Genomic DNA, 23,982 nt, shown 5'->3' with positions numbered 1-23,982 from the left:
GTTGCTAAATTGAAAATTCAAAAGATTTTTTTTATAATCCAAAAGTTAATTAATTAGCTTTTCATTCTACTTATATCTCAAAGAAGATCGAGAATATACGAGTTAATACTCTTTACAACATTGAATTTAAATCCAAAATTGGATGACTCAATTAGTAAAAAAAGTGAACAAAGTTTTTTCTAATTGGGATTCGAGTTTTCATTTGGGGATGTGTATTCACATGAATTTTTTTGTTTTTGTACGAGATATAGTCGGATCAAAGATATGGTAAATTTTCGGATTATAAAAAAAATATTTGAATTTGAATGCGAAGCAAAAACATGTTTTGAATATTATCTTATCACTAATACATCAAACTTAGATAATCTAAGAGATATTATATTCGACAAATCTGGTTAAATCTTGTCAATTACAAATAGAAATTCTATGTATCCGTACACATATGTCTCAGCCAAATCTAATTGCTACCATGAATACATGTGTGTGTGTGTATATATATATATGAAATGGAAGTATGCATGCACGGACCAATGGAAGAGTTGACGGGAGGAGGATTGATTACGGATGATGAGTATAGACAAAGGTTACATTTTTATGTCTAAGATTAGATTTCGTCATCATCATCATCATTAACATAAGAAAACAATAAAAAAATAAATATAACGATGATTGAATATAGTGGTGTGGCTATATACATATATATATGTATGTATATATATATATATACGGGGGAAAGGAAGAAGAGTTATGAGCGGCGCCTGCTCACCTTTTTGTCCTTTTGACTCTTGAATAAAATGAAGGGACCCTACTTACTTTGATCTTTTTTTCGTTTACCAAATACTCGTGATGGGTCCCCCTTCCATGACTTTCACCTCCCAAGCTTACGGTCATTCCTTAAAGTGGTTATTAAACAAATATAATCCTATAATAAATATCTTTTCATAATTCGCAATATAGTAAGATTGAATTGAGTTTTATAGGCAATTTTTGTTGTTGATATGAATCAAGTTCCAACTTAGTTTTTGTTCTGTTATTTGATACCCGTGTGCATATTACCAAATCACAAGATTAACCATACTTTGGAACTTCATTTCTGGTATTTGAGACAAAGGAAATTGAAATTGCATTTTTGAAACTTAAAACGCGAGATATTTGAATTTACAATCGACTGTCACAAATGTATATGCTTAATGAACACACCCATCTCGGGTATCCATTCATTTCGGGTGTCGGGGATCGGAACCATAATCCAAACCATTTTGAATTTAGAATCCGATATTCCAAATTATACTCAACCCAAAATCCATCACACGCACACGCGGAGGGCTTGACTCATGAATGATCCAATAAATGTTTTGTCCGAACGATTTGATGTGACGATCGGTTATAGGGTATTCATGGCCGTGTCGTACGATTTTTTTCTTTGTAATTTTCTAACAACAATTACTTGTCTCGCGCATCACCGGTTCACAAGATTTGACATTTACCCAACCCAAACCCCACCATTATTTGTTGCCATTTCATTCTCCTAAACTCGAAGGGTAAAACTCAAGAAGTTGTAGCCGAATGGTTGAAAGTCTTTGAAGCCTTAAATCTTCCGGTTATCAACTACTACAAGAAGAAAGGAAAACTCTACAGCGTCGTTAGAGTGTAACCTATCTCATAGGTATCATGTTCGAACAACGAATTGAAGAGGAACCATGCAAATTAATTACAGTAAGATTGTCTTATGCGACACAATGGATGTAATTAGATCGAATGATGAGTTAATTAACTTGAATACAAAAATAAAAAAAATTGGGGCCAAACCCTAGTTTATATGACATCCCAATTTTATTTTTGGTTATATTTGTGGTCGAATGGTTATATTTGTGGTTGTGATGTCACCTATTTCAAAAATCTCACGTTATAAAAACGAATTGAAAATGAAAGATGAAATTTAGTTATAGTAAATCCGATTCAAGATGAATGTAGTTAGATTGAATGTCGAGTGAATCAACGTAAATAAAAAAAATTTGGGGGTTAAACCCTAGTTTATATGACATGATGTTTTTAATGTATCATCCATTTAATTATTTGATCCCATATCTTCTTACTACCTCCAACACATTTATTGAATTTGGATATACAACCTCCCCGTGCCTTCAACCTTTAAAGACTGCGAGCCGTTTCGTCTCAAACTACATGCCGTTTCGCCATACTTTGTTCCAGGTCCTTGAAAACGGCGTCGTCTCTTCGTCGATGGGTGGGTCGGGCCTTAATAATCGTATCCGATCTTCATGTTAAATCATTATACAAGTATTTGGGCTTTGGGGTGGCCTTTTTGGACTGTTTAAGATGATTTTTAAATGAAAAGAAATTGAATTTTAGTCGGATATAAAAATAATTGAAGAAACTATTTTTTTAAAGAAATATTTCTACGAATAAAAATCAGTCCGAAATATATTTAATATAAAAATGAATTATTTTATTTTATTTTAAATAAAACTTCATCCAAAAAAAATATTCCAACCAAGCCGTACCCAAATCAAATGGCCACCCTTGGCTTGTTCTATTGAAGTTCGTGCTTTGGGGTCCGAAAACGGTGTCGTTTTGTCATGTAATTATTTAACGGGCAATGCATTTCTCATTATTTAACTGTGACTTGCTCGAGGAAATGTCGCGCGAATAGAGTAAATCGAAGAAGAAGAAGAAGAAAAAGAAGAAGAAGAAGAAGGAGGAAGATGTGGAGACGCGTGGCTTCACTTTCTCCTATGGTCTCTTCAACATCGAGATACCTCTCTCTCCATCAGGTACGAGGTTCTCGGGTTCCCTTCTCGTTGACGCTGATTTCATGTCCGATCGCGTTTGTTCCCCGGTGAGATGAAATCGTTGCTCAATAGAAGCTCCATTGATGGTATCCTGGTTTTTTGATGTGGCTGGTTTCTTATTTTTTGATCTTAGGCTGCTTCTAGGCTCAAAACTTGGGAATCATTTGCTACGGAGATCATATACCCGGTATCTCTATGAGAGGATCTCGATCAATCTCTTTCCCGTTCTATCTTTTGAATGGTCTTTTTTACATGTAAGTTAGGGATTTTCTTGAATTTGTTGCAGGAAAAAGGGGATTTACCGGCGAAGAGAAGAGCTCCATTCATTACGTTTGTGTTAGGTAAGTTGAATCTATCTGGTCTTCTCCTGAGAAATCTGAATTTCCTGCGAAATTTTTTTCGCAGCAGACAGTGCCATTGTGTTTTTTCGTCGAATTCGGTCTGATGGAGTTAAATCTCGCAGGTGGTCCTGGGAGTGGGAAAGGTACACAATGCGAAAAGCTTGTTGAGACCTTTGGATTGAAACATCTAAGTGCAGGAGATTTGCTAAGGAGAGAAATCGCGTTGAACAGTAAAGACGGGTAGTGACGAACTTCTGAATGTTGATTATATTTGCTTAGATTGCCTCCTGAAATTTGTGGGCATCTCAGGATTGGGGATCTTAATTTCAGGGCCATCATTCTTGACTTGATCAAAGAAGGGAAAATCGTCCCCTCGGAAGTTACGGTAAAGCTGATTCAGAAGGAGCTGGAAACGAGCAATGCCAACAAGTTTCTCATCGATGGGTTCCCACGGAGCGAGGAGAATCGTATTGCATTCGAGCGGATAGTGAGTCGTTTCCTCTCTTTTCTTGGAAAAAAATGGAAAATTTAGAAGTGAAGTTGCTTTATCTGCTAAGTGGGTTCCTTCCCCTTAACAGTTGCATGGAAATTTCCACTTGGAAGAATCTTTGAATGTTAAGTTGCTCACTGATGCAACTGCAGATTGGAGCAGAACCGGACATAGTGTTGTTCTTCGATTGCCCTGAAGAAGAGATGGTGAAACGTGTGCTGAACCGTAATCAGGTGCTTTTCTCCATGTTTCTTCCATGGATTTGTGAACCAGAAGTGTGTGTTTGTTCTTTCTAAATCTGCTACCTTGCTGTTGCAGGGCCGAGTTGATGATAACATAGATACGATCAAGAAACGCCTAAAAGTCTTTGAAGCCTTAAATCTTCCGGTTATCAACTACTACAAGAAGAAAGGAAAACTCTACACCGTGAGTTCTTATCAAACAATTATTCCAGATTATGTGCTAATGATCCGTAAATTCTTTGTTCTGTTATTGATATGTCTGTGTTTTCGTTCTGTCACAGATTCTTTCTTTGATCAATATCTTATCTGTGTGTTGACTAATAGATGCCTCTGTACGCAGGTTAATGCGGTGGGTACAGTTGATGATATATTTGAAAAAGTTCGTCCTGTTTTTGCTTCATTCGAGGTACAATCACCTCTTTGCATCTTCTTTACTCTCTCTTTTTTCTGCATTTCAAACTTCTATATTTTCTCGTTATCGCCTATCTTGCATGTAGTTGCATTTCAAATCCACAATCGCACAGTAATGCATTCTTGTCGAATATATCGACTGTTTCCCTTGAACGGTAAGAGTGAACATTAACATCAGCCATTTACTTCCGCAGAAGTTGAAGGAGTGACGAATGTAACTCCATGAGTCCCGTTTGGATCGAGTTTTGTCTGTTGGGGACATCAGAAACTAACCCGGTAAGCTAGGAACGCGAATAAGAATTCTTCATGAACTCAAAATGCTCAGGACAAGTTCTCTTGAAGTGCGCTTCTTTAACCAGCAAACTGTTCCTGTACATAGCTTGAACTAAGAAGCTTTGTCTGTCTTGTCTTTTTGTCAAAGAGGAAAGATATCCTCAGTTTTCCGGACTCATTAACCATAACAAATGTATTGAAATGTTTGCTTATTGTTGATGCGACTGTAGTGTCTTTTACCCAAAAAAAGAAGAAAAAAGGTGTATTTTGTATTGTGCTTGCTTTTCATATATCGTCACATGAGGCGGTAGAGATTTTCCGCTTGATATGGTGTCTATTTGCAGCATTTTAGTCGGTGTTTCATCGTCGTGGAAGTGAACTCCATGGATGGGCGGGCGATTAGGCGAGGACTTATCGGGTACGTACGCTTTTGCTTTTGATTGTTCTGTGCTCTTAAAAGGGACACAACCTGGTCAAGCTGGTAGCATATATTCAATCGGATGCTCGAGAGAGGTACTGTAATTGGAAGAATTCTGTTGTTTCCTCTCTCGTTCTAAAGGTATGAAGTATTTATAGAGCAGATGCAGGTTTGGCAAAGTAAAACCTGATGATAGGTCTCACTTCCATCTCAGTTTTATCCCTTTGTGCGATGAATACACGACTAATCCTTGATAAACTCGAGAATCGAACACTATGTCGGTATGGCTGAACGTGTATATATGATTGTTTGCGGCATGGGAGTTCAAATCTTGGCGAATGCTTGCTATATTATGCATGGGAAAGGAGGTATTACGAGCAAAAACACAACTTTGAGCTGTTGATGAGGATCTACGTTAAGACGAATGAGGATTAGGGGTGTCAAACGGATCAGATCGGTTCGGTCCGAACCCACACTCGACCCAAGGGTTTCGGACTTGAGACAACCTAATTTTTTTGGGCCTATAAGACTAAGTCCGAAGCCTGATCCGATAGAATTCCAATTCGGATTTGGGTCGACCTCTTTATGATAAAAAAAATTCGCAATTATTTTTTAAAAAATGAATCGTATTTTTGGATCGGTCCAAAACCCGATTTCAGCCCAGGTAAAAAGCTCAAACTTTTTGGACCTACAAATTCATGTTTGAAACTTGATATCTTTCAGGTGGATTCGGGTCAAATTTCGAAATTTGAACCAAACTTGATGCCCTGACTGTAGAATAATTGAAAGAAGATTACTGAATAATACTCTTTGTCTCTTATTTTTCTCTATGTCCGTGAGTACATACATATATATCTGTATGTTGACTTATTTACAAAGATATATATCTATACAAATGGGAAAGTGTATCAAGGAGACAATCAATGTGGCAATATTATAGAACCTTGATTAAGGAATTCCCATGCGCGTATTCTTCTGAGGGAATCTCCAACGTCTCTATGTACCTTTCCATTTGTGTCTTGTTCCTTATGTCTTCGTGGCCTTTTCATGCAGATCATGTAACGTAGGTGATGCCTCCAACTCTTCTAACATGCATGTTTCCTTTCCTTCAATATTCCCCCTCAAGGTTGGCCGGCGAAATTCGGTAAGGCCAATCTTGGACAGAATTTTGTTAAGCACAAGAGAGCTTGTTGCCTTGGTGAGTATATCGGCAAGTTGGTCTTGACTCCGAGTGTACATTGTTGAGATCAATCCTTGCGTTATCTTCTCGCGAATGAAGTGGCAATCCACTTCAATATGCTTCGTTCGTTCATGGAAGACCGAATTTGCAGCTATATGGAGAGCGGCTTGGTTGTCACAATGCAATGGTGTTGGTTTGGTTACTTGAACTCCGAGGTCGTTGAGTAGTTGTCGTAGCCATAGTAGTTCGCTTGTGGTGTTGGCCATTGCCCGATATTCGGCCTCCGCGCTTGATCGTGCCACCACATTTTGTTTCTTACTTTTCCAAGTCACAAGATTTCCTCCTACGAATGTGCAGTACCCGGATGTTGATTTGCGATCCATTCTATCTCCTGCCCAATCTGCATCACAGTATCCAATGATTTCGGTATGACCGTTGTTCTTCATCCATATTCCTTTGTTCGGTGTTCCCTTTAGGTACTTGAGAATTCGTTCCACCATTTGCCAATGCCAAGTCGAAGGCGCATGCATCCATTGGCTTACCTGATGTACAGCAAAACTAATATCAGGTCTTGTTATAGTTAAATAAATAAGCTTACCTACAACGCGACGATATCTCTCTGAGTCCTGGAAATATTCCCCCTCGCGTTGATCTTTGAAATGTTCCTCAATTGGAGTACGAACCGGCTTTGCGCCAAGTTTTCCTGTATCACTTAAGAGATCGAGAATGTATTTTCTTTGCGATAGAAATAATGCATCATTATGACGTGAAATTTCTATACCCAGAAAATATTTGAGTTCTCCGAGGTCTTTAATATCAAAAACTTGTTTTAAATAATTTTTAGTATCAGCAATGCCTTGAATATCATCACCCGAAATAATAATATCATCTACGTATACCAAGAGAACGATGATACCAAAGTTGCCGTGTAGGACAAAAAGGGAGTGGTCGGAGTCACTCCGAGAAAAACCTTTGGCAACGAGGGCTTCATGCAACCGGTGGTACCACGCTCGGGGAGATTGCTTTAGTCCGTAAATCGCCTTGTTCAACTTACAAACCATGCTTGTTCCAATGGTTTTTGTATAACCGGGTGGTGGCTGCATAAAAATTTCTTCGTCAAGATCGCCTTGGAGAAAAGCATTCTTGACGTCCATTTGCCAAAGTTGCCAACCAAGGTTAACTGCAAGAGAAAGAACAACACGAACGGTTGGAAGTTTAGCAACAGGTGCAAATGTATCCGTATAGTCTTCACCGTAGGTTTGGGTGAACCCTTTCGCAACCAAACGCGCTTTGTATCGTTCGATTTCCCCGTTGCTGTGGTACTTAATTTTGTATATCCATCGGCATCCAACCGCCTTTTTATCGGGTGGTAATTCTGTGATGTCCCACGTGTTATTCCGCTCAAGTGCATCGAGTTCTTCTTGCATAGCAGTGTGCCAAATCTGTTGTTGCTTGGCCTCGGCATAGGACTGTGGTTCAATCCCCTGCTCAATCAGACTTAAAAAGGCTCGATCAGTAGAAGAGAAGCAGTCAAGGGAAGAGTACACCTGAATAGGATGAGCAGTAGCCGAATTGCTGGAGGTAAGCGTGTGCTCTTCCGGAGTCTGGGTCTGAGTCTGAGGTTGCAAACACGATTGGGCAGTTGCAGATGGGTCTGAGAGGGAATTGCGAGTTGCTGAGTCGATAAGATGGTGGAGAACTTCGGTGGTTGCTGCCGATTCGCGGACCTTCCAGGTGGGGATTCTGTGTCGCGTCCCACGACGCAAGACGGGTTGGGCATCGTCAATCTCTGTCACACAGGTGGCTTCGGTAGGTGCAGAGGGAGCTGTAGGGCGAGAACTGGCCCCGTCAGGCGGAACAACTAGAGCAGCAGGGAGAGGCGATTCACGGTGGGTCTCCGCGCCGGAGTCAATGATTGGCTCTGCAAGGGTAGGAATTAAGGAATCACAGGAATTTAGAAGGGATTTGGAAGAAACCTGGGAAGAAGTAGCTGGGCCCGAAGGAAGTTGGTGATGGCGCTGAGAGTCAGCGAGGTCCTCTGGAGTCGAAACAGAGTCATCGCCCGGAGCAGAAACAGGGGCGTCATCAACCGAATCCGACGAAACCCGAGGAGAGAACAGATTAGGAGCCAAGTCTGGTGCAGCTGAGCTGGTAACGTCCGTCGAAGAAGATCCCTGCAAAAGGCTTTCTCTTTGAAGAGCTGTTAGAAATTGACATAGAGGGGTGTTATCGTCAGTGCCTCTATCAACAAGATTTTCCAGGTGCTTCCAATCCTTGTCTCTGTAATATGCAATATCTTCGTGAAACTTAACATCTCGAGATGTATACACACGCCGCGTGTGAGGATTGTAACACGTATAGCCTTTTTGATCGACGGGATAGCCAAGAAAAATACAACGAACACTCTTAGGGTCAAGTTTGTTGCGTTGTCCTTCGGGAACTAGAACATAACAAACACAACCAAAAACCCGTAAGTGGTCTAGTGATTCTTTGCGATGATAAAGTACCTCAAACGGAGATTTGTCGTGAAGGACTTGCGTAGGGAGACGATTAATTAGATAACACGCCATCTTTACGGCATCACTCCAATAGGATTTGGGAACGTGCTTGTGGAACATCAATGTGCGTGCTACTTCCATCAAGTGTCGGTTTTTACGTTCGGCAACACCGTTTTGTTGCGGTGTATCTGGACACGTTTTTTGATGAACAATTCCGTGAAGGAGAAGAAACTGTCGGAATGCATTACTGACGTACTCGCCGCCATTATCTGTTCTCAAACATTTGAGCTTAATACCGAATTGGTTAGTAACAAAAGCATGAAAATGTTTAAATGCATCAAGAACACCGCTTTTGTTTTTTAATAACGTGATCCATGTATATTTCGTTTTTTCATCGATAAATGTAACAAAATATTTGTAAAGATCTCGAGAAAAACATGGAGCCGTCCAGACATCGGAGTGAACTAAATCAAAAGCATTTTCATATATTCTTGTAGAGGTCGGAAAGACAACACGACAGTGTTTACCAAGAATACATGATTCACAAAAATGATGTTCAACGGTAGAATGTGGAATAAGTAAACGTAAAACTCGGTGATGTGGGTGGCCTAATCTAGCATGCCAAATGGAATGAAAGGCGGAATGTGATGCTAATGCATTGTCTTCAAGATAGTAGAGATTGTTCTTCTTAAATCCTTTCCCGAGTGTCTCACCCGAATTAGTATCCTGAAAAAGAACCCCATTAGCATCAAAAAGAACACGACAATTTGCATCGTCAACAAGTTTAGGGATTGATAAAAGATTGGTTTGAAAGTCGGGAACAAATAAACCACTTAGCTCTTTGTTAAACAATTGGAATTTTCCACGTCCTTTAATTGGAACAAATTTTCCATTAGCAACCGACACTAAGCCACAAGCATTTTTAAGATCATGAAACCATTTTTCGTTACTAAACATGTGGGAAGTTGCACCGGAATCGATGATAATATCTGAATTAGAATGAGATGAGTTTGTGATCATATTACCGGAATCGTGAGAGTTCATGGCACGAAGGAGTTGTTTGAATCCCGCCATTTCTTCCGGTGTGAAAGACATGGATTGGGTCGCAGCCATAGCGTTCTCTCGTGTGGAAGGAGAGTCTTTGTAGCGGGAGGGCTTGAGATGTGGATTAAGGATCCAACATCGTTCCTTTGCATGACCCGCCTTCTTGCAATGGGCACAAACAATTGTTTTCTTATCTTTGCGGAAGGGTAGAAGCGACGATTCTTTACGATAGTGGGCTATCTCTCCCGAACCTGCAAATAAGTTTCGTCCCCCTTCCTCACGTTTGATCATCATACATACCTCGTCATAGGGGGGAAGCCGAGACTGCCGGAGGATATGATAAACAAGATCGTTATACGATCCATCCAACGTGAGGAGAATAGAGAAGACTTTGTCTTCTTCCATACGTTCCTTGAACACTTTGGCATCCATTGTCATGGGGCGAATCTCTTCTAATTCGGTCCACAACGCACCGAAATCGCCTTGAATTTTGTTAAATGGTTGTCCATTTTGCTGCAATTGGAAGAGCTTCTTTTTAATCTCAAAAATTCTGCTTATGTTAGAGAGATTACCATAAACGTTCTTCAATGCATCCCATAGTGCCTTGGCTGAATCCATTGCTATGAAAGATTGCAAGACATTAGCTTCGAGTGAGCCTTGGAGGATAACGAGAGCTTGCTGGTCTGCTTGATACCATTTGCTCTTGTCACCGGACTCAGTCGGCGTTTTGTCTGCCACGGGCTCCGCGCTTTCGGTCTCAGCATTTTGGAGAGGCGAGGAACCTTGCGGTGTGGTGATATGGCCCCACAATCCACGGCTACTCAACGTGGCCTTTGCGGCTTTCGACCAATAAAAATAATTATCGCCGGTGAGGACAATAGGAATAAGTTTGAACTGGTTTTCCATTGCCGTAAGCGATCACAGAACAAGGTGAGAAAAGAGATGAAGTAGAAAAAAATGGAGAGACGTGATAGATCTTCACTCCTCTGATACCATGTAGAATAATTGAAAGAAGATTACTGAATAATACTCTTTGTCTCTTATTTTTCTCTATGTCCGTGAGTACATACATATATATCTGTATGTTGACTTATTTACAAAGATATATATCTATACAAATGGGAAAGTGTATCAAGGAGACAATCAATGTGGCAATATTATAGAACCTTGATTAAGGAATTCCCATGCGCGTATTCTTCTGAGGGAATCTCCAACGTCTCTATGTACCTTTCCATTTGTGTCTTGTTCCTTATGTCTTCGTGGCCTTTTCATGCAGATCATGTAACGTAGGTGATGCCTCCAACTCTTCTAACATGCATGTTTCCTTTCCTTCAATACTGACAAGGACACGAGTAATCGTCGGTCGACATCCGGATCCAAGCTCAAAAGTCAGGATCTCATCATCATCGGACCATTTTCCTCTGTCGGTGGACTGAGTATTCAAGAACACCCGAGTCACGGGCCATATACGGTATTAAAAAAGAATAGGGGTTCTTGTGTCCACCTCGATAGAAAAATATTCAATCTCGAGCTAAGTGTCTTGTGTCCACCCCACATGACATCGTAGCCTGTTAAATGATACAATAGGCTCATGTGTTTGTAACAAAGCAAGAACGCATGTGTGAACCAGATGTAAATTACGTCATTTAACTCTGTTAGAAATGGTTGCGTTACGGTCTCAGCTTGTGGTCTCGCGTGGCAATGATTTCTTGCGATGATTGATTCGAAACCAAAGTCAGACATCATTCGATTGGAATTTCTCTCGTCGAATAATTCAATTCTTTTTTTTTTTTTTGCGTAATCTTCTTTCTCGTGATCATCGTCACATGTGACATAGTAACATGGGGTTACGTGAATTCGGCCCCACGACGAATCCGCCTTATTTTATGCAAAACCTCCATGAATGAAGTGAACACAACCCACTTGCTTATTACATTATCCGAATCCCAAGAAAAAACAACAACAACATGTCGGCCAATATATATATATATATACATATATGTGTAATACTTTAAAAAATGCATATTTTTGTTCTAATGTGAAACTGAAATGCCTTTGCCAGCTCTTATTCTCTGGCTTTACTTCCACAGTGTTCTGCCCATTTATTATTTCTTCAAACCAACCAAAGGATCAATGAATCTCTCTCTCTCCATTCACACTCCCTCTCAATCTCTCTCTATATAAATCCCAAAAGGCCAAAACCCCTTCGTCGAAATCTCCATTGAAACTCTCGGTTTCAGCCCTTAAATCCCGAAGCCCGAAATGGCGAAAGTCTTCGATCTTTCCCTGATTCTGTTTGTTCTATGTCTGTCTACCACTGCATCAATCTCCATGGCCAGGAAGCTCGAGGAGTCGACAGAGGACATCGAGTTCGTACGAACTTCTTGTGAAGCGGCTTCATATCCCGACCTGTGCTTCCAGTCTCTTTCTTCATACGCGAGCGAGATCAAGAAACGGCCACGTCAGCTGACCGAGACCGCACTGGCGGTGAGCCTCGACCGAGCAAGATCGGCCAAAGTCTACATCTCCGAACTGACTGACTACAAGGGGATCACGAAGAGACAGCATGGGGCTGTCTCAGACTGTGCCGAAGAGATGGGTGACACAGTCGATAGGTTGAACAAGTCGCTTAAAGAGCTGAAGCATCTGGGCGAGGAAGGACAGAGCGATCAAGACTTCTGGTTCTGCCTCAGCAATGTCCAGACGTGGACAAGTGCCGCTCTTACAGATGAGAACACTTGTCTTGATGGGTTCGGAGGGAAAGCCATGGAAGGGGAGCTGAAAAGCTCGGTCAAGACGCATATTGTCCGCGTCGCTCAGGAGACGAGCAATGCTTTGGCTCTGATCAACGAGTTTGGCTCTAAGCATTGAAAAACCTTTTCTTGAAATCCCGGCTGGGTTTTGGATCTTCTTGAGATTTTGTGTGTGACTTCTCCATGGCTTCTGGTTTTGATTCTCGTCATGTTGTGTTGTATCCACATCAGTTCATGAATGGTGATATTGTAATATAGAAGCATGGCGAATCGCAGATATTTCACTGTATTTAAATTTTATTAAAGAAAGAAAATATTATATCAAGCATGGATAAAATATCGTGACCTTTACAGAACTCCACGGTATTGTGTGTGTGTGTCTCCATCCATCTCTCTGTCTACTGAGATACTGCGACTGACTCGTATACTACAAACAAACAGTGAGAGAGAGAGAGAGAGAGAGAGAGAGAGAGAGAGAGAGAGAGAGAGAGAGAGAGAGAGAAGAGACGAGAGAGAGAGAGAGAGAGAGACGAGAGAGATATGGGCTTAAGGCCCAAACGAGAGAGATATAGATATGGGCTTAAGGCCCGGACGAGAGAATGAAAGAGTTGTGGGCTAAAAGGCCTGGCCCAAATTTCGTCTTTTTTTCCTTCAAAACTCTCATTTTCGGTTTATTCTGGTTTGGTTTGCACAGATTTTATGGTTCGATTTCTGAGTCGGATTGGTTTTCTCAGGTTCTCAGTTTTTTTTTTATGGAAAAAACATACATTTATACGAATATAAAAACACGTACACAACATGCAAATAGCATATAGGTCAACCCCCAAATTAAAACACATACACACACACATATATGTATTATGTATATAATATATATATATATATATATTAAATCGAAATCGTTCCATTTTATATATAAAAAAAAGCTAAGCTTAACGTAAAAAAAGTGCATGCAAATACGTATATATATTCAATAACGTAAACCGGTGAAGAGTGCCAAGGTAATGCTAGTGGTCCTCGCGAGATTCACCATCGCCTTCTTGACCTTCTTCTTCATGTCGGCGTTGACTTTCCTCTCGTCAAACTCGTCCGTACACGTCGTCTCGTCGGTCAACGCCGAGCTCACAAACGTCCGCGCGTTCATCACACGCTCCGCCGCGTCTCCGCCGCGTCGGCTGAGAGTCTTCAACTCCACCGCCGCTTGCTTCAGCTCATCGGCCGTGTCTCTGATCTCATCGAGACAGTCTCTGAGGATGAGCGTTTCCGGCCGTCGGATCGATCCGCACGATATCTGGGCGTTCTTCAGAAGCTTCGACACGACTGAGGAGGCTTCCTTCGCGGCCTTGGCGTTGAGGCTGAGTGCGGTGGTGCAGAGCTTGATCTCATCGGCTTTAATGGCGGACGCGTAAGGCGACAAGGAGTTGTAACACATCGTGGGGTATGTTGTCGAATTGCATGCCGTTTTCACGAACGCCCTGTAGTTTGCGTAGCTCGCTGGCGCAAGGGCTGTCGTTTTGGGGGTGTTTGGTGCGAAAACGACGAGCGTTAGAGAGAGGATTAAGACATGGGAAATGTTTGTGGCGACTCTCGTGAGTTTCATGTTTTTACGGTTTCTTTTTTCTCAATCTCTCGGAGAAGAAGCGAAGCGTATTTATAACAGAGATTGCTTTTGTCTCTACGGGGAGATATAAATATTTTTTTCTTTGGTGTAGGAAATATTAATATTTTAGTAACTTTATATTGAAATAACATTTATTGTACTTTAAGCAGGTGTATATAACATGATTATAAACCTAAAAAAAATAATGACAAATGAATCCAATTCGATAAAAAAATCGGATATTTCTACACTTTTTTAAATCGAAAAATTAAATCTGAATAGAATATAAAAATAAAACACACAAAATCTCATGAGAAAATAAATATTTTTAACCATAAAAACTAGTTAAAAAGTTAAAAAAACCAAATGGATATAATTTTATTAAAATCGAAAAAATTGGATCCGAACATATAACGTGAACCGAAATTAAAATTGCCACCCTACTAAGTTGCTTTTCATGGTGGAAAATACAAGATCGTATATTAATTAGTGTATGCATGTATATATGTGTAATTAATTATTGAGTTTCGTAATAGATTAGAAAAATGGTCAGATCTGTCCCGTAGTTTACGCAGGGGAGATGTGAGGTGGCATTTGATGTGATTCATTTGTCACGAACGTGCCTCAGATCTCGTATTTCGGAGTACAACACCATATCTTATATATATATATATATATATATACACACATACACATCGCATAATGCGTTCCAAAAACTATACGCATTCTATGTACAATACTTTTTGTTTGTTGTTAAATTATTTTTATATTCGATCAAGATTTATTTAATCTAATTTAAAAATACATCCAATCGAATTTTTATATATCTGATCCGATTTGGATAAATTGGATTTGTTACATTTTAATAGAAACATTACACAGATTATGGCCGAACATGCAGAGAGTACATTATGAAGACGAAACTCCATTTCATGAGAGGGGATAAAACTAAAAAGAACCTCGATTTCATGCAAGGATAATCTAATTTTAAATAGTAATTTGTATCTTATTATCACAATATAAATTGATACTAAGATTCATTTTGACGAGATTTCGAAAGAGCAGAAAAAAATGCATGAAATAAAATCTAAAGATGTTAGAAAATTATTCATTTTGAAGAGAAGAGCATCGTCAAAGTATTGACTTAATCCAAAATTGACTCTATCTCTGGATCGAGATAAAACTTCTTTCCAACTCAAGTTCAAACGTATTCAAATGAATTTTTCTGATCTTTGGAGAGATATAGTTAAAACGAAAATATAGTAAATTTTCGAATTATAAAAAAAATAAAAATATTGATTTGTATTTGTTTATTATATAGTACTTTACATCCCACGCTAGGTCTTGTAGTTGTACGTTTGCATGCATGAATCAATACAAACACCTATAAACATACATTGCACCATTTATTATATACATATACAATTCTACACTAATAAAGAAACCTTACATTTTATACACTAATCTAATATGATATTGTTATACCTCTATAATATACATACATGCGATGAAGTTTTGATCCCAATGTGATATGTTTATATGTATATCTCTATAAGATTTTGATTTAAATGGAATAGAGGCCACAATTTTCACAATTTTTTTTTTCTTTCGAATTAGGTAGTCCCGAACCTCGCACACGAATGTGTATTTAATATTATTAGTCGAATTATAAGATAAAGCTTTCAATCTATTCGTAACTCTCCATTTCTTTATATTTTTTTTTTAAATAAACTACAATAAATTGATGAAAATACATATAAAAGAAATGGAAGAAAAAAAACACTTTGAGGGTAGGATACTCCTAAGGGCATCCCCTCAAATCTATATATGATAATAAAAGATATAGGCGATCAAACTTGGACTGAAGAAGTCGCAGCTAACAGTTTGGTATGGCGAACCTGTTGTCGGAAGAAGATGATTGAGCCACAACACGCAGGTCGTGTTGTTGGCCAAAGAGAGATGCTCTGCTTCTGCTTATGTGCTGTTTCTTGAAGTTTCCCTGTAAAAAACGCAGAAGACGTTGAGCATGAACTGAGCTCATGGGATTTGTGGGACAAAGATGATGCAAGGAAGAAGAGGGGAGCAAATGTTTTGAAACTTACATGAACCTCCAAGTCTTTAAACTTTGTAAATGTGTGAAATCACGCGTGTAATAAAAGAAAAAAAGAAAAGAAAAAAAGCATCACGAGTAACATTGTTTTCTGAATCGAGATGAATTTGCTGAAAAAGCTCATGGGAATAGACAAGGATAGTGAAAAACGATCGAATGCTGCGAATGAGTTCAAAACCGATGCGAATCCGTAGACTTAGGAAGCAAAAAAGGCGATGGGCGATTCAAAGAGACAAAAACAAACGAGTGTGGCGCTAGATCCAGGTGAAAAATGTGTGCTTTCATGCTTGTGTATTCCAGACATTCATTGACCATTCCTAAAACTTAACAACCACACAAATGCTAGATTCGCGCTATAAAATGTGAACCCAAAACTTTAAGGCAATATTTTGAAGTACCTAATAGTTGTTGCCTCGAAGATGGAGGAGGTTGACAATGCCCCTTGTCTGCTTCTTTAACGGCTTAATAAAACCGTCTATCTTCGAAAAGCCATGTAAGCCTCTTTGGATTGCTCCGAAGCCTGCGTTTGAAAAAAAAATGACAAAAATACCTTAGTATGAACTTCAAAAAACAGATCCTACCAAGAACTTGGCATCAGGACCAAGATTTGTGCCCTTCAGCGAATCTTTACTCCATAGCCAGAAAGCACGATACCTGTGAAACCAAAGCTTATATAAAGGATTTAGCTGCTGCAGAAGTACAAAGTTTTCAGTACAGAAGCTGACATAGAGGACAGCTTTTAAATTTTCAGAGGAAAAAAAAGTTCAGCAAGAGTTTTATACATTTAATACTAACAGCTATTGGATCGATAACAGTACATTTCAATTGACATTTTATTGAAAATTACACATTGTATACAGGTAAGAGGAAGCAGCAGCCACAAGTACATAGCTCGGAATGGTTACTGCCCTCGATATTGAAGCCAAGGTGAGACTATGAAGAGATATTCTCTGACCCGCCAAGTCATCAACTTCGATAAGTATCCGAGCTTTATTTTTTCTCCAGAGAACGGTGAATAAAGCTACAACAGACTCCAGAGCCTCTCTCTTTTTTTTTTCTCTCTTCTTAAGACAGTATTTAAGGTGCCTCTATATACAGCGGATGTAGCTTCTCGAGGTTTTGGTGGAGAGTAAAACATAAAAACAAGGCTGTGACCTGACTGATTTTATCTGACGGTAGGAATCTTCGAGCTTCAAAAGGAAGAGCTCAACACTTCAAAAAAAAAGTTATCACATCTGGAGAAGATTGTTCACTGTAACCGCAGCAGAATTTGTTCTCTGGAGGTCCTGCAAAAACCGAGTTGAAGCAGGTCTTATATCAAGTCAGAAAAGTTTCGGAAACAGCTGCAAAAACTGACCCATCTATCTCAAGATGAGAATTATGTTTTAGGGAAACGAATACGGAATTCCTTTCGATCTATGCAAACAGAAAAACTACCAAAGTGACACAATACCAGACATGTAGAATTCGGGCCTTCAGGAAGCATACAGATTATTACAATTTGCGTGTAACATTTACCTGGAGAATTATTTCATCTGGCACGTGTGGCAGGACTTCCCTCACGGTCTCGGCCATTGCTAGTATATTCGCCATGTTTTCATTCGCTGTACGAGAGGGAGTTCTCAGATGCAGGCCACCAGCTCTTCCACTGACATCAGGAGGAGTGGATGTAGAAGAAGTTGATGCTTGCGATGCGTTCATCGGCCAGAGACCCCAAGCAGCATCTTCAAGTGCAGTTTGAGCATAGCTTTCCCCAACTGATGCAAGATGCCTCATCATCATCTGAACACGGTCCAGTCCAGCAGATCTGGTGGCTGTGGAGGGACCAGCGGCATCAACACCTTGACCCGACCATGTTTGCAGCCAGCTTGGATCCAGACCTGAATTCCTATTTTGTGTGATAAAAGTAGGCCCTGGTGTCAAAATAGCCCGAGGCCCGATACCCGGCCCGAACCCGCCCGTAAAATTTGCGGGCTTGGGCTTTACAAATCAAGGCCCGTTCGTTTTTCGGGCCGGGCCGGCCCGGCCCGGAAAATTACGGGCCAAAAGCGGGTTCGGGCCGGGTCGGCCCGGCCCGGCCCGTAGGCCCGATTAAAAAAATAAATTATATGTATAAATATATATGTATATAGGTAAATATAGATATACATATATATATTTCACACATATTTGATCATATATATACATTTATTCAATCTTTTATATATATATATATATATATATATATATATATTTTATAATGTATATACATATATAAAAAATATACAAATATTATATAATAATAGAAAGTTCTAAAAACTAAAAACTTGTTTAATACTAAATAATTCAGGATATAATATTTTCATAAATGATATAATCAAAATTATAATACTATTAGTTTCAAATACTTATTCCAAATGAAAAATATAATAAATTATCATTTTTAAAAATTTATTACCATATAAAATTAAAAAATTTTAAATTTAAATTTATATTAGATCAAAATATATAACTTTGTAATCTATTTTTTATTTTTTTAATTATCACGAAATGTACTAAAATTTTTTGTATTTTTATTATTTTAATTTGTTTATAATTTTTTAAAAAAATTTTAAGCCCGAAACCCGGCCCGAACCCGAAAAAAGCCCATAGGGCCGGGCTCCGGGCCGAAGATTTTAGGCCCGTTGGTTTTTCGGGCCGGGCCGGCCCGACCCGTAAATATTCGGGCTTGTGTCGGGCTCGGGCCGGGCTGGCCCGGCCCGGTGATTTTGACACCCCTAGATAAAAGGATGAGAACTAGTACAAACCAAAAATAGATTCAGTTCAAGAGGGCGCTCCTGGACAAGAAATCCCGAGAGAGGCACCAAAACTGATCCTCACAAACCGACAGTTGCTTAATTTCACTTATATTATGAAATTCAACGTGGAAGGAAAGATGCTACTTCTACATACCCAAGAAGAAATTATAACTGAAAAAAAGATCAGTACCTCCAAGGATCTCTTTCAGCAGAATTTGGCATCTCCGTAGGAAATAATCCAGTAGCTAGAGCATGTCCAAGATTGTTTTGTCTGCCATGCTGATGAGCTAACTGCTCAGCATTTGAGACTTCTCCTGTGCGAGGGTTTGCTTCAGTTTCTGTTCTGCCGACAAAAAGAGGCTTACGGCACGTAGGACACGAGTATGCCTCGTTGAGACCTTGATCCAACCTGCCAGTTGCAAATATTAGATGAATAACAATCCGCACAGGATTGCGAGAGAACGCAAGGTTGGTAGACATAGCATACCAGGATCGTAGGCATGAAAGATGGAAAAGGTGATTACAGTGAAGCTTTTTGGCCTTTGCCATAGGTTCCTGTCATTCACAATATAGTCAAGATTATGGAGGAAAATGAAAAGGGTAGATAGGCAAATGTTTCTAAGGCAAAAGCTTACCCGGCATATAGCACATTCATCATCATATGCACGTAACTCTTCCAGAGTTGCGTCAGGAAGTGCTGCATGGAGGGCCCCTAGAGCTACTCTCAGTTTGATGTATCCTCTTATACGTTTTAAAATCGCGCTTAGCAAGGCCTGCCAAAATCAAATACAAATAATACAACAATTGGGGGTTGCCTATTGAGTACCAACAGCAAGCAACACTTTAAAAGAACCAATAGGACACTTACACGTATATTGAGAAACAGAACTGCATCCACCAGATGAAAAGCCATGCCATGAAGCCACCAGATGTGCAAGTAGTGACCAAGGGCCATCACCAAAGTAGCCATGTCCAACAAAAAACCAAGGTTTCGGTTGAGGAGGCCTTTCCATTCCAACAGCGAGCCTACGCCACAGATACATAAAAACCATAAAAGGGTAAGAATTCACACCAGGGATGTGGAGCCTAAATAGAACAAAAACTTCAAGAGATTGAATGTCGAGATTCTAATAGAGAACAATAACAACTGGAATAACACAAAGAAGACAAAACCTGCTGTCATGGAATCAAGGAACTTAGATCCTGGGCAGTCTGAATTCTTGACTGCTACGTGGTTTATCCACATGTCAAGTAGCTGAAACCCATGAATTAGAAGTGCCTACAAAATAATCCATTATGTGACAGCGATCAACCTTCTAGTCCTTCAATCACGGTTTAGAAGAAAATAAAGGTAACATGTGAACAATGAAGAAACTGATATCACTAATGTACCTGCATGGTCTCAAAAGCTATACTGAATGGCTCATAAAGTAACAACAGATACACAGATGAGCCAGTTGTATTGTATATCATTAGTGAGAGCCGTATCCTGCAAGATCAAACAAACAAATGAATTTTAGCACTCAAAACATTGTCTAAGCATTAACCACAAGCTTGGTGATAATCATTCAATCAGAACAGCATACGATACTTCCTAAGGAGATGAATCAAACATATCTCCAGTTTCCTAGTTCAACCGCATGGACAATAAAACAGAAGGAATTTCATGGGTGACACCTTCCTTGCTCGATATAATTGTGGGGCAGTACGCGTATTCAGCAGCAAATTTAGTTGCTTTCATTTCGTCATAGAACAGAGATTTGCATGCATAGATGATTTATCAAGAAGATAATTCACCATGTATCCCAAACATAGAGAGCAAACTGGAAACAGCTATTCATCTTACGCAAAATTCAACAAATTGTTTTTAAAAGATTAGGCCAAATCTAAGAGATGCATTCACTTAAAAATTTAGTTGTCTTGTATGTGCAGGACCAGAACTAGTTTCCACAGAACATATATTTTCCCTTGAAACTATTAGGAGCATCAGCCATGCGCAGAACATTCATAGACACAGATCAATTTGTTTCCCACCTTGGAAAAAATTCAATATCTAAGTTCCAATTATATGTGAGGGAATCATATCTTTCGTAGTTAAAATAAATAAAAAAATAAAGGTTGAAACTCAATATTTATCACAAGCATTAAGGCAATACCAGAAGAGGTCAACAGAGAGAACCAGGAACAACACTGAATACACACGAAGGTATGCCCAAGGTGTAGAAGATGGAGATGCATTCAATCGTTCAAGTCGATCTCTGGCCAAAGCTTGAAACATCTACAACATTACAAGATTGTAAGAGGATGTCTGACAAATAAGTGAAGCTTTTTTATCATAAAATATGAAAGCCTACATTTTCAAAGAGTCTGTATTCCAAACCTTTAGAGTGCACAGGACAGTCAGCCAGATCGTCCATAGGACCCCCTGAAATATTGTTGGTGGAACAACTAATGGCAAGAACGTTCCCTAGACAGAGCCAGTAACAAAAATTTAGTCTACAAATATAAAAAATATATGTATGGACTGCAAACTCAAATTACAAGTTTACAACAAAACAAAACAGATGCTAATGCAAAAGAAGTTAAAAGGGAAAAATTATATCAATGTAGCAGATGTATTTGTCCAAGTAAACACATCTTTAAACCATCGCAACTTATTCTATTTCTGCTTTTCCATTACACTGCTATGTATGGTAAGACCTTTGTGCAGTAGTCAAGATATTCAGTGATGGATACCACTCATATATCATAAAGACGGAATGCAGGATTTCCTCTGCTAAAATCTACTGTCTTGCAAAAAAGATGAATAATTACCTTGTAAATAATGTAATTCGCAAGGCGCTCCAGTAACTTTTTTGTTTCAACGGCATACAAATATCCGAAAAATAGAGTCTGCAAGAAATGTCCAAGGACCATTAGAACCAAAAAAATGGTCCAAATACATTCCAAAGAGAAATAAGCAATCAGTATGTAACAAACCTATCTACGCTAGTGACGTTACTGAGGCCAACAGACAGCATAGAGTTCTATATCCTTGAGATTTATCATATCATATAAGCCATTAACCAGCAAAAGACAAAAATAGATCCGGAAATTTGCTTCCTACCAATAGTACTTTATTTGAACACAAAAACTATTTTTGATGCTGCAGCTTATAACCAGAATAAGACCTATACATTGGATCTCTTGCAAACAGTAGCACAACCAGTTACGAGATGTTGGATATATTGAACACATAGAAATAGTTCCACAGCAGCAAGAAAACCTATAAGGGTAAGAGTAACGCGGTTTGAGAAAACATCATAACCGTACGTATGCCTAAAGTGTTATGAAGACAACATTTTTAAATTTTTTCATGGGCACCTAAACAAGTTCAAGTTCAATAGCAGCAGAATATCACTCTTACCTTGAGAGAAAGAACCAGAAGAAAATATACATTGAGGGCAAAATTTGCAAGCAATGCAATTGTACCGAAAGAACCCAGAAGAAATTCAAGGGCACGCTCGGAATCCCCTAACGAAATATTACGGCCGATTAGCCCATCTGCTCTGAGTTTATTCAATGACAGCTCTGCCCAAGCTTGAAGACCAACAAAGCTCAGAGCCGTTGATGCCACCGAAATCGGCAAATACCTTATACCCATCAGGAATTATTACTGCCTTCACACTGAATCTCAGCCCCCGGAATCTCATCTAATCAAATTAGCATGATGCTACCTGCATTAGCACAATTTTCAAGCAGTACTAACTTAGATGGGCTGAACAGCCATAAACGATCAAACAATGTACCAAAGACAGAATCTTCATAATCATCTATCAGTTCAGGAACTCTTGAAATTTTATCATCAGGACCAAGTATAAGGGTAAGATAGGATCCTTCCATTTTGCATCAGAAGGAAGATAATGCAGGATCTATAGAGCAAAGGCCATTGAGCTTCACAACATCAGACAACCAAATCCGATTCTTGCCTTTCTTAGAAAAGATTAAGTTCTTCCCTGTGTTCGAAGATGAATCCGGGATAGAGAAAATCAATAAATGGTATCATCCACCGTCAAAACGGGAATTGTTCGATAGCTAAAATGATACAGAGGGCGATCGTCTTGACTCTCCAGATTCAAAACCATCGAGACAAAATCCTAACACCGTAAATTAAACACAAAAACCAAAACGAAACTGGGAAATTCATGGAACCGAAGGACCAAAATGAGCTGAAACAGGGGAAATTTCCAGAATTCAGCTATCGAAATGAAAAGCATCAGCAAACAAAAAGAGTTCTACAACGATGAACGATGGATCAAAACGTGAGAACCTGATTCCGCGAAGTTGCCGATTGAAAATTCTCTTCAGCACCGATTGCCTCTCTCTCTCGATCGAGAAGGAAAAGTAAAAGAACAGAAACCTAAAGCGTTTTCTTCAGATTTTTTTCTTTATATATACGAATAAAATATAATAAAAATAAAGTAAAGCAAAAGTACATTGAACTCCAATCTATACTCTAATATATATTTGCCTGCCAAAAATAATTACTATATTCGACAAAAAAATTTGTTTTACTTAATTCATATATTATTTATTCAGTTATTGAAATGTGTTTTGGCTTACGATAAAAGGCTTAATTATTTCGAGTTTCTAGATTATGATTATAATTTATTTGGTCTTCAATATGTTGCATGATTAATTAGTGTTTAGTTTGGCGACGTTCATTAAATGAGAATATAATGAAATCTGGTGTTTATATTTAGGCTTTTGATTAGTTTTCTTTCAATTTTAGGTTTGATTCCCTTTGATTTTTTTTAAATATTTATCTTCATATGTAATATGAGAATTTAATTAATTTAGTTTTGAAAAATTATATCAATTTACCTACATATATTTTGTTCCACTTGGAGTTTTTAAAAATTTATTAGAAATTATAAATGAAAAAAATTATAATTTCTCTTTAAAAAAAACTAAGCACTTCTTATGTTGCTTTTAAATATTTTAAACATATGTATATTATTTAAGAAAATATCACTTGAATGGACGTAGATTTACT

The 23,982-nt window shown here is 38.9% G+C and overlaps 4 protein-coding genes across 6 annotated transcripts; 2 read left to right on the top strand and 2 right to left on the bottom strand.

Annotated features, from left to right (window-relative positions):
- Window positions 1–2,644: 2,644 nt before the first annotated feature.
- On the top strand, window positions 2,645–6,063 carry LOC104825067 (probable UMP-CMP kinase 2). Of its 3 annotated transcripts, XR_773535.2 has the most exons (11): window positions 2,645–2,792; window positions 2,944–2,997; window positions 3,097–3,151; window positions 3,274–3,391; window positions 3,482–3,638; window positions 3,794–3,874; window positions 3,960–4,067; window positions 4,224–4,289; window positions 4,489–4,570; window positions 4,912–4,985; window positions 6,039–6,063. XR_773535.2 is itself a non-coding variant. In XM_010557320.1 (9 exons), the coding sequence occupies exons 1-9, from the start codon at window positions 2,724–2,726 to the stop codon at window positions 4,501–4,503; spliced, it is 723 nt and encodes a 240-aa protein (XP_010555622.1). In that variant the 5' UTR covers window positions 2,646–2,723; the 3' UTR covers window positions 4,504–4,839. The 3 variants fall into 3 exon arrangements, 1 of the variants encoding a protein (XP_010555622.1); XR_773534.2 differs by lacking the exon at window positions 6,039–6,063 and having other exon boundaries at window positions 4,912–5,016; XM_010557320.1 differs by lacking the exons at window positions 4,912–4,985; window positions 6,039–6,063 and having other exon boundaries at window positions 2,646–2,792; window positions 4,489–4,839.
- Window positions 6,064–11,761: 5,698 nt separating this feature from the next.
- On the top strand, window positions 11,762–12,785 carry LOC104825066 (21 kDa protein). Its single transcript, XM_010557319.2, has one exon. It carries the CDS (start codon window positions 11,970–11,972, stop codon window positions 12,576–12,578), a length of 609 nt encoding a protein of 202 aa, XP_010555621.1. The 5' UTR covers window positions 11,762–11,969; the 3' UTR covers window positions 12,579–12,785.
- A 575-nt stretch (window positions 12,786–13,360) lies between these two features.
- On the bottom strand, window positions 13,361–14,068 carry LOC104825065 (21 kDa protein). The gene has a single exon (XM_010557318.1). It carries the CDS (start codon window positions 14,058–14,060, stop codon window positions 13,431–13,433), a length of 630 nt encoding a protein of 209 aa, XP_010555620.1. The 5' UTR covers window positions 14,061–14,068; the 3' UTR covers window positions 13,361–13,430.
- Window positions 14,069–16,882: 2,814 nt separating this feature from the next.
- Window positions 16,883–23,359, bottom strand: LOC104825064 (E3 ubiquitin protein ligase RIN2-like). The gene is made up of 13 exons (XM_010557316.1): window positions 23,257–23,359; window positions 22,354–22,663; window positions 21,762–21,839; window positions 21,328–21,414; window positions 21,104–21,225; window positions 20,340–20,436; window positions 20,121–20,226; window positions 19,816–19,973; window positions 19,583–19,720; window positions 19,435–19,502; window positions 19,138–19,356; window positions 17,689–18,058; window positions 16,883–17,456 (listed from the first exon to the last, which is right to left on the bottom strand). Exons 2-13 carry the CDS (start codon window positions 22,588–22,590, stop codon window positions 17,400–17,402), a joined length of 1,737 nt encoding a protein of 578 aa, XP_010555618.1. The 5' UTR covers window positions 22,591–22,663; window positions 23,257–23,359; the 3' UTR covers window positions 16,883–17,399.
- Window positions 23,360–23,982: the final 623 nt, after the last annotated feature.

This window comes from Tarenaya hassleriana, unplaced genomic scaffold, assembly GCF_000463585.1.
Source record: "Tarenaya hassleriana unplaced genomic scaffold, ASM46358v1 Cleome42, whole genome shotgun sequence".
Lineage (NCBI taxonomy): Eukaryota > Viridiplantae > Streptophyta > Magnoliopsida > Brassicales > Cleomaceae > Tarenaya > Tarenaya hassleriana.
The sequence above is the reverse complement of the archived record's forward strand: the minus strand, read 5'-3'. Positions and strand labels throughout refer to the sequence as shown.

Excerpts from the sequence above, each read along its gene's own strand:
- LOC104825067 (XM_010557320.1), top strand. The coding sequence starts at position 2,724 with ATGTGGAGACGCGTGGCTTCACTTTCTCCTATGGTCTCTTCAACATCG. Across the intron at positions 2,998-3,096 it reads CTACGGAGATCATATACCCG|GAAAAAGGGGATTTACCGGC; the intron begins GTATCTCTATGA and ends AATTTGTTGCAG. Across the intron at positions 4,068-4,223 it reads AGAAAGGAAAACTCTACACC|GTTAATGCGGTGGGTACAGT; the intron begins GTGAGTTCTTAT and ends CTCTGTACGCAG.
- LOC104825066 (XM_010557319.2), top strand. The coding sequence starts at position 11,970 with ATGGCGAAAGTCTTCGATCTTTCCCTGATTCTGTTTGTTCTATGTCTG.
- LOC104825065 (XM_010557318.1), bottom strand. The coding sequence starts at position 14,060 with ATGAAACTCACGAGAGTCGCCACAAACATTTCCCATGTCTTAATCCTC.
- LOC104825064 (XM_010557316.1), bottom strand. The coding sequence starts at position 22,590 with ATGGGTATAAGGTATTTGCCGATTTCGGTGGCATCAACGGCTCTGAGC. Across the intron at positions 19,974-20,120 it reads CCTTGATTCCATGACAGCAG|GCTCGCTGTTGGAATGGAAA; the intron begins GTTTTGTCTTCT and ends TCTGTGGCGTAG. Across the intron at positions 17,457-17,688 it reads CAGATGAAATAATTCTCCAG|GACCTCCAGAGAACAAATTC; the intron begins GTAAATGTTACA and ends CGGTTTTTGCAG.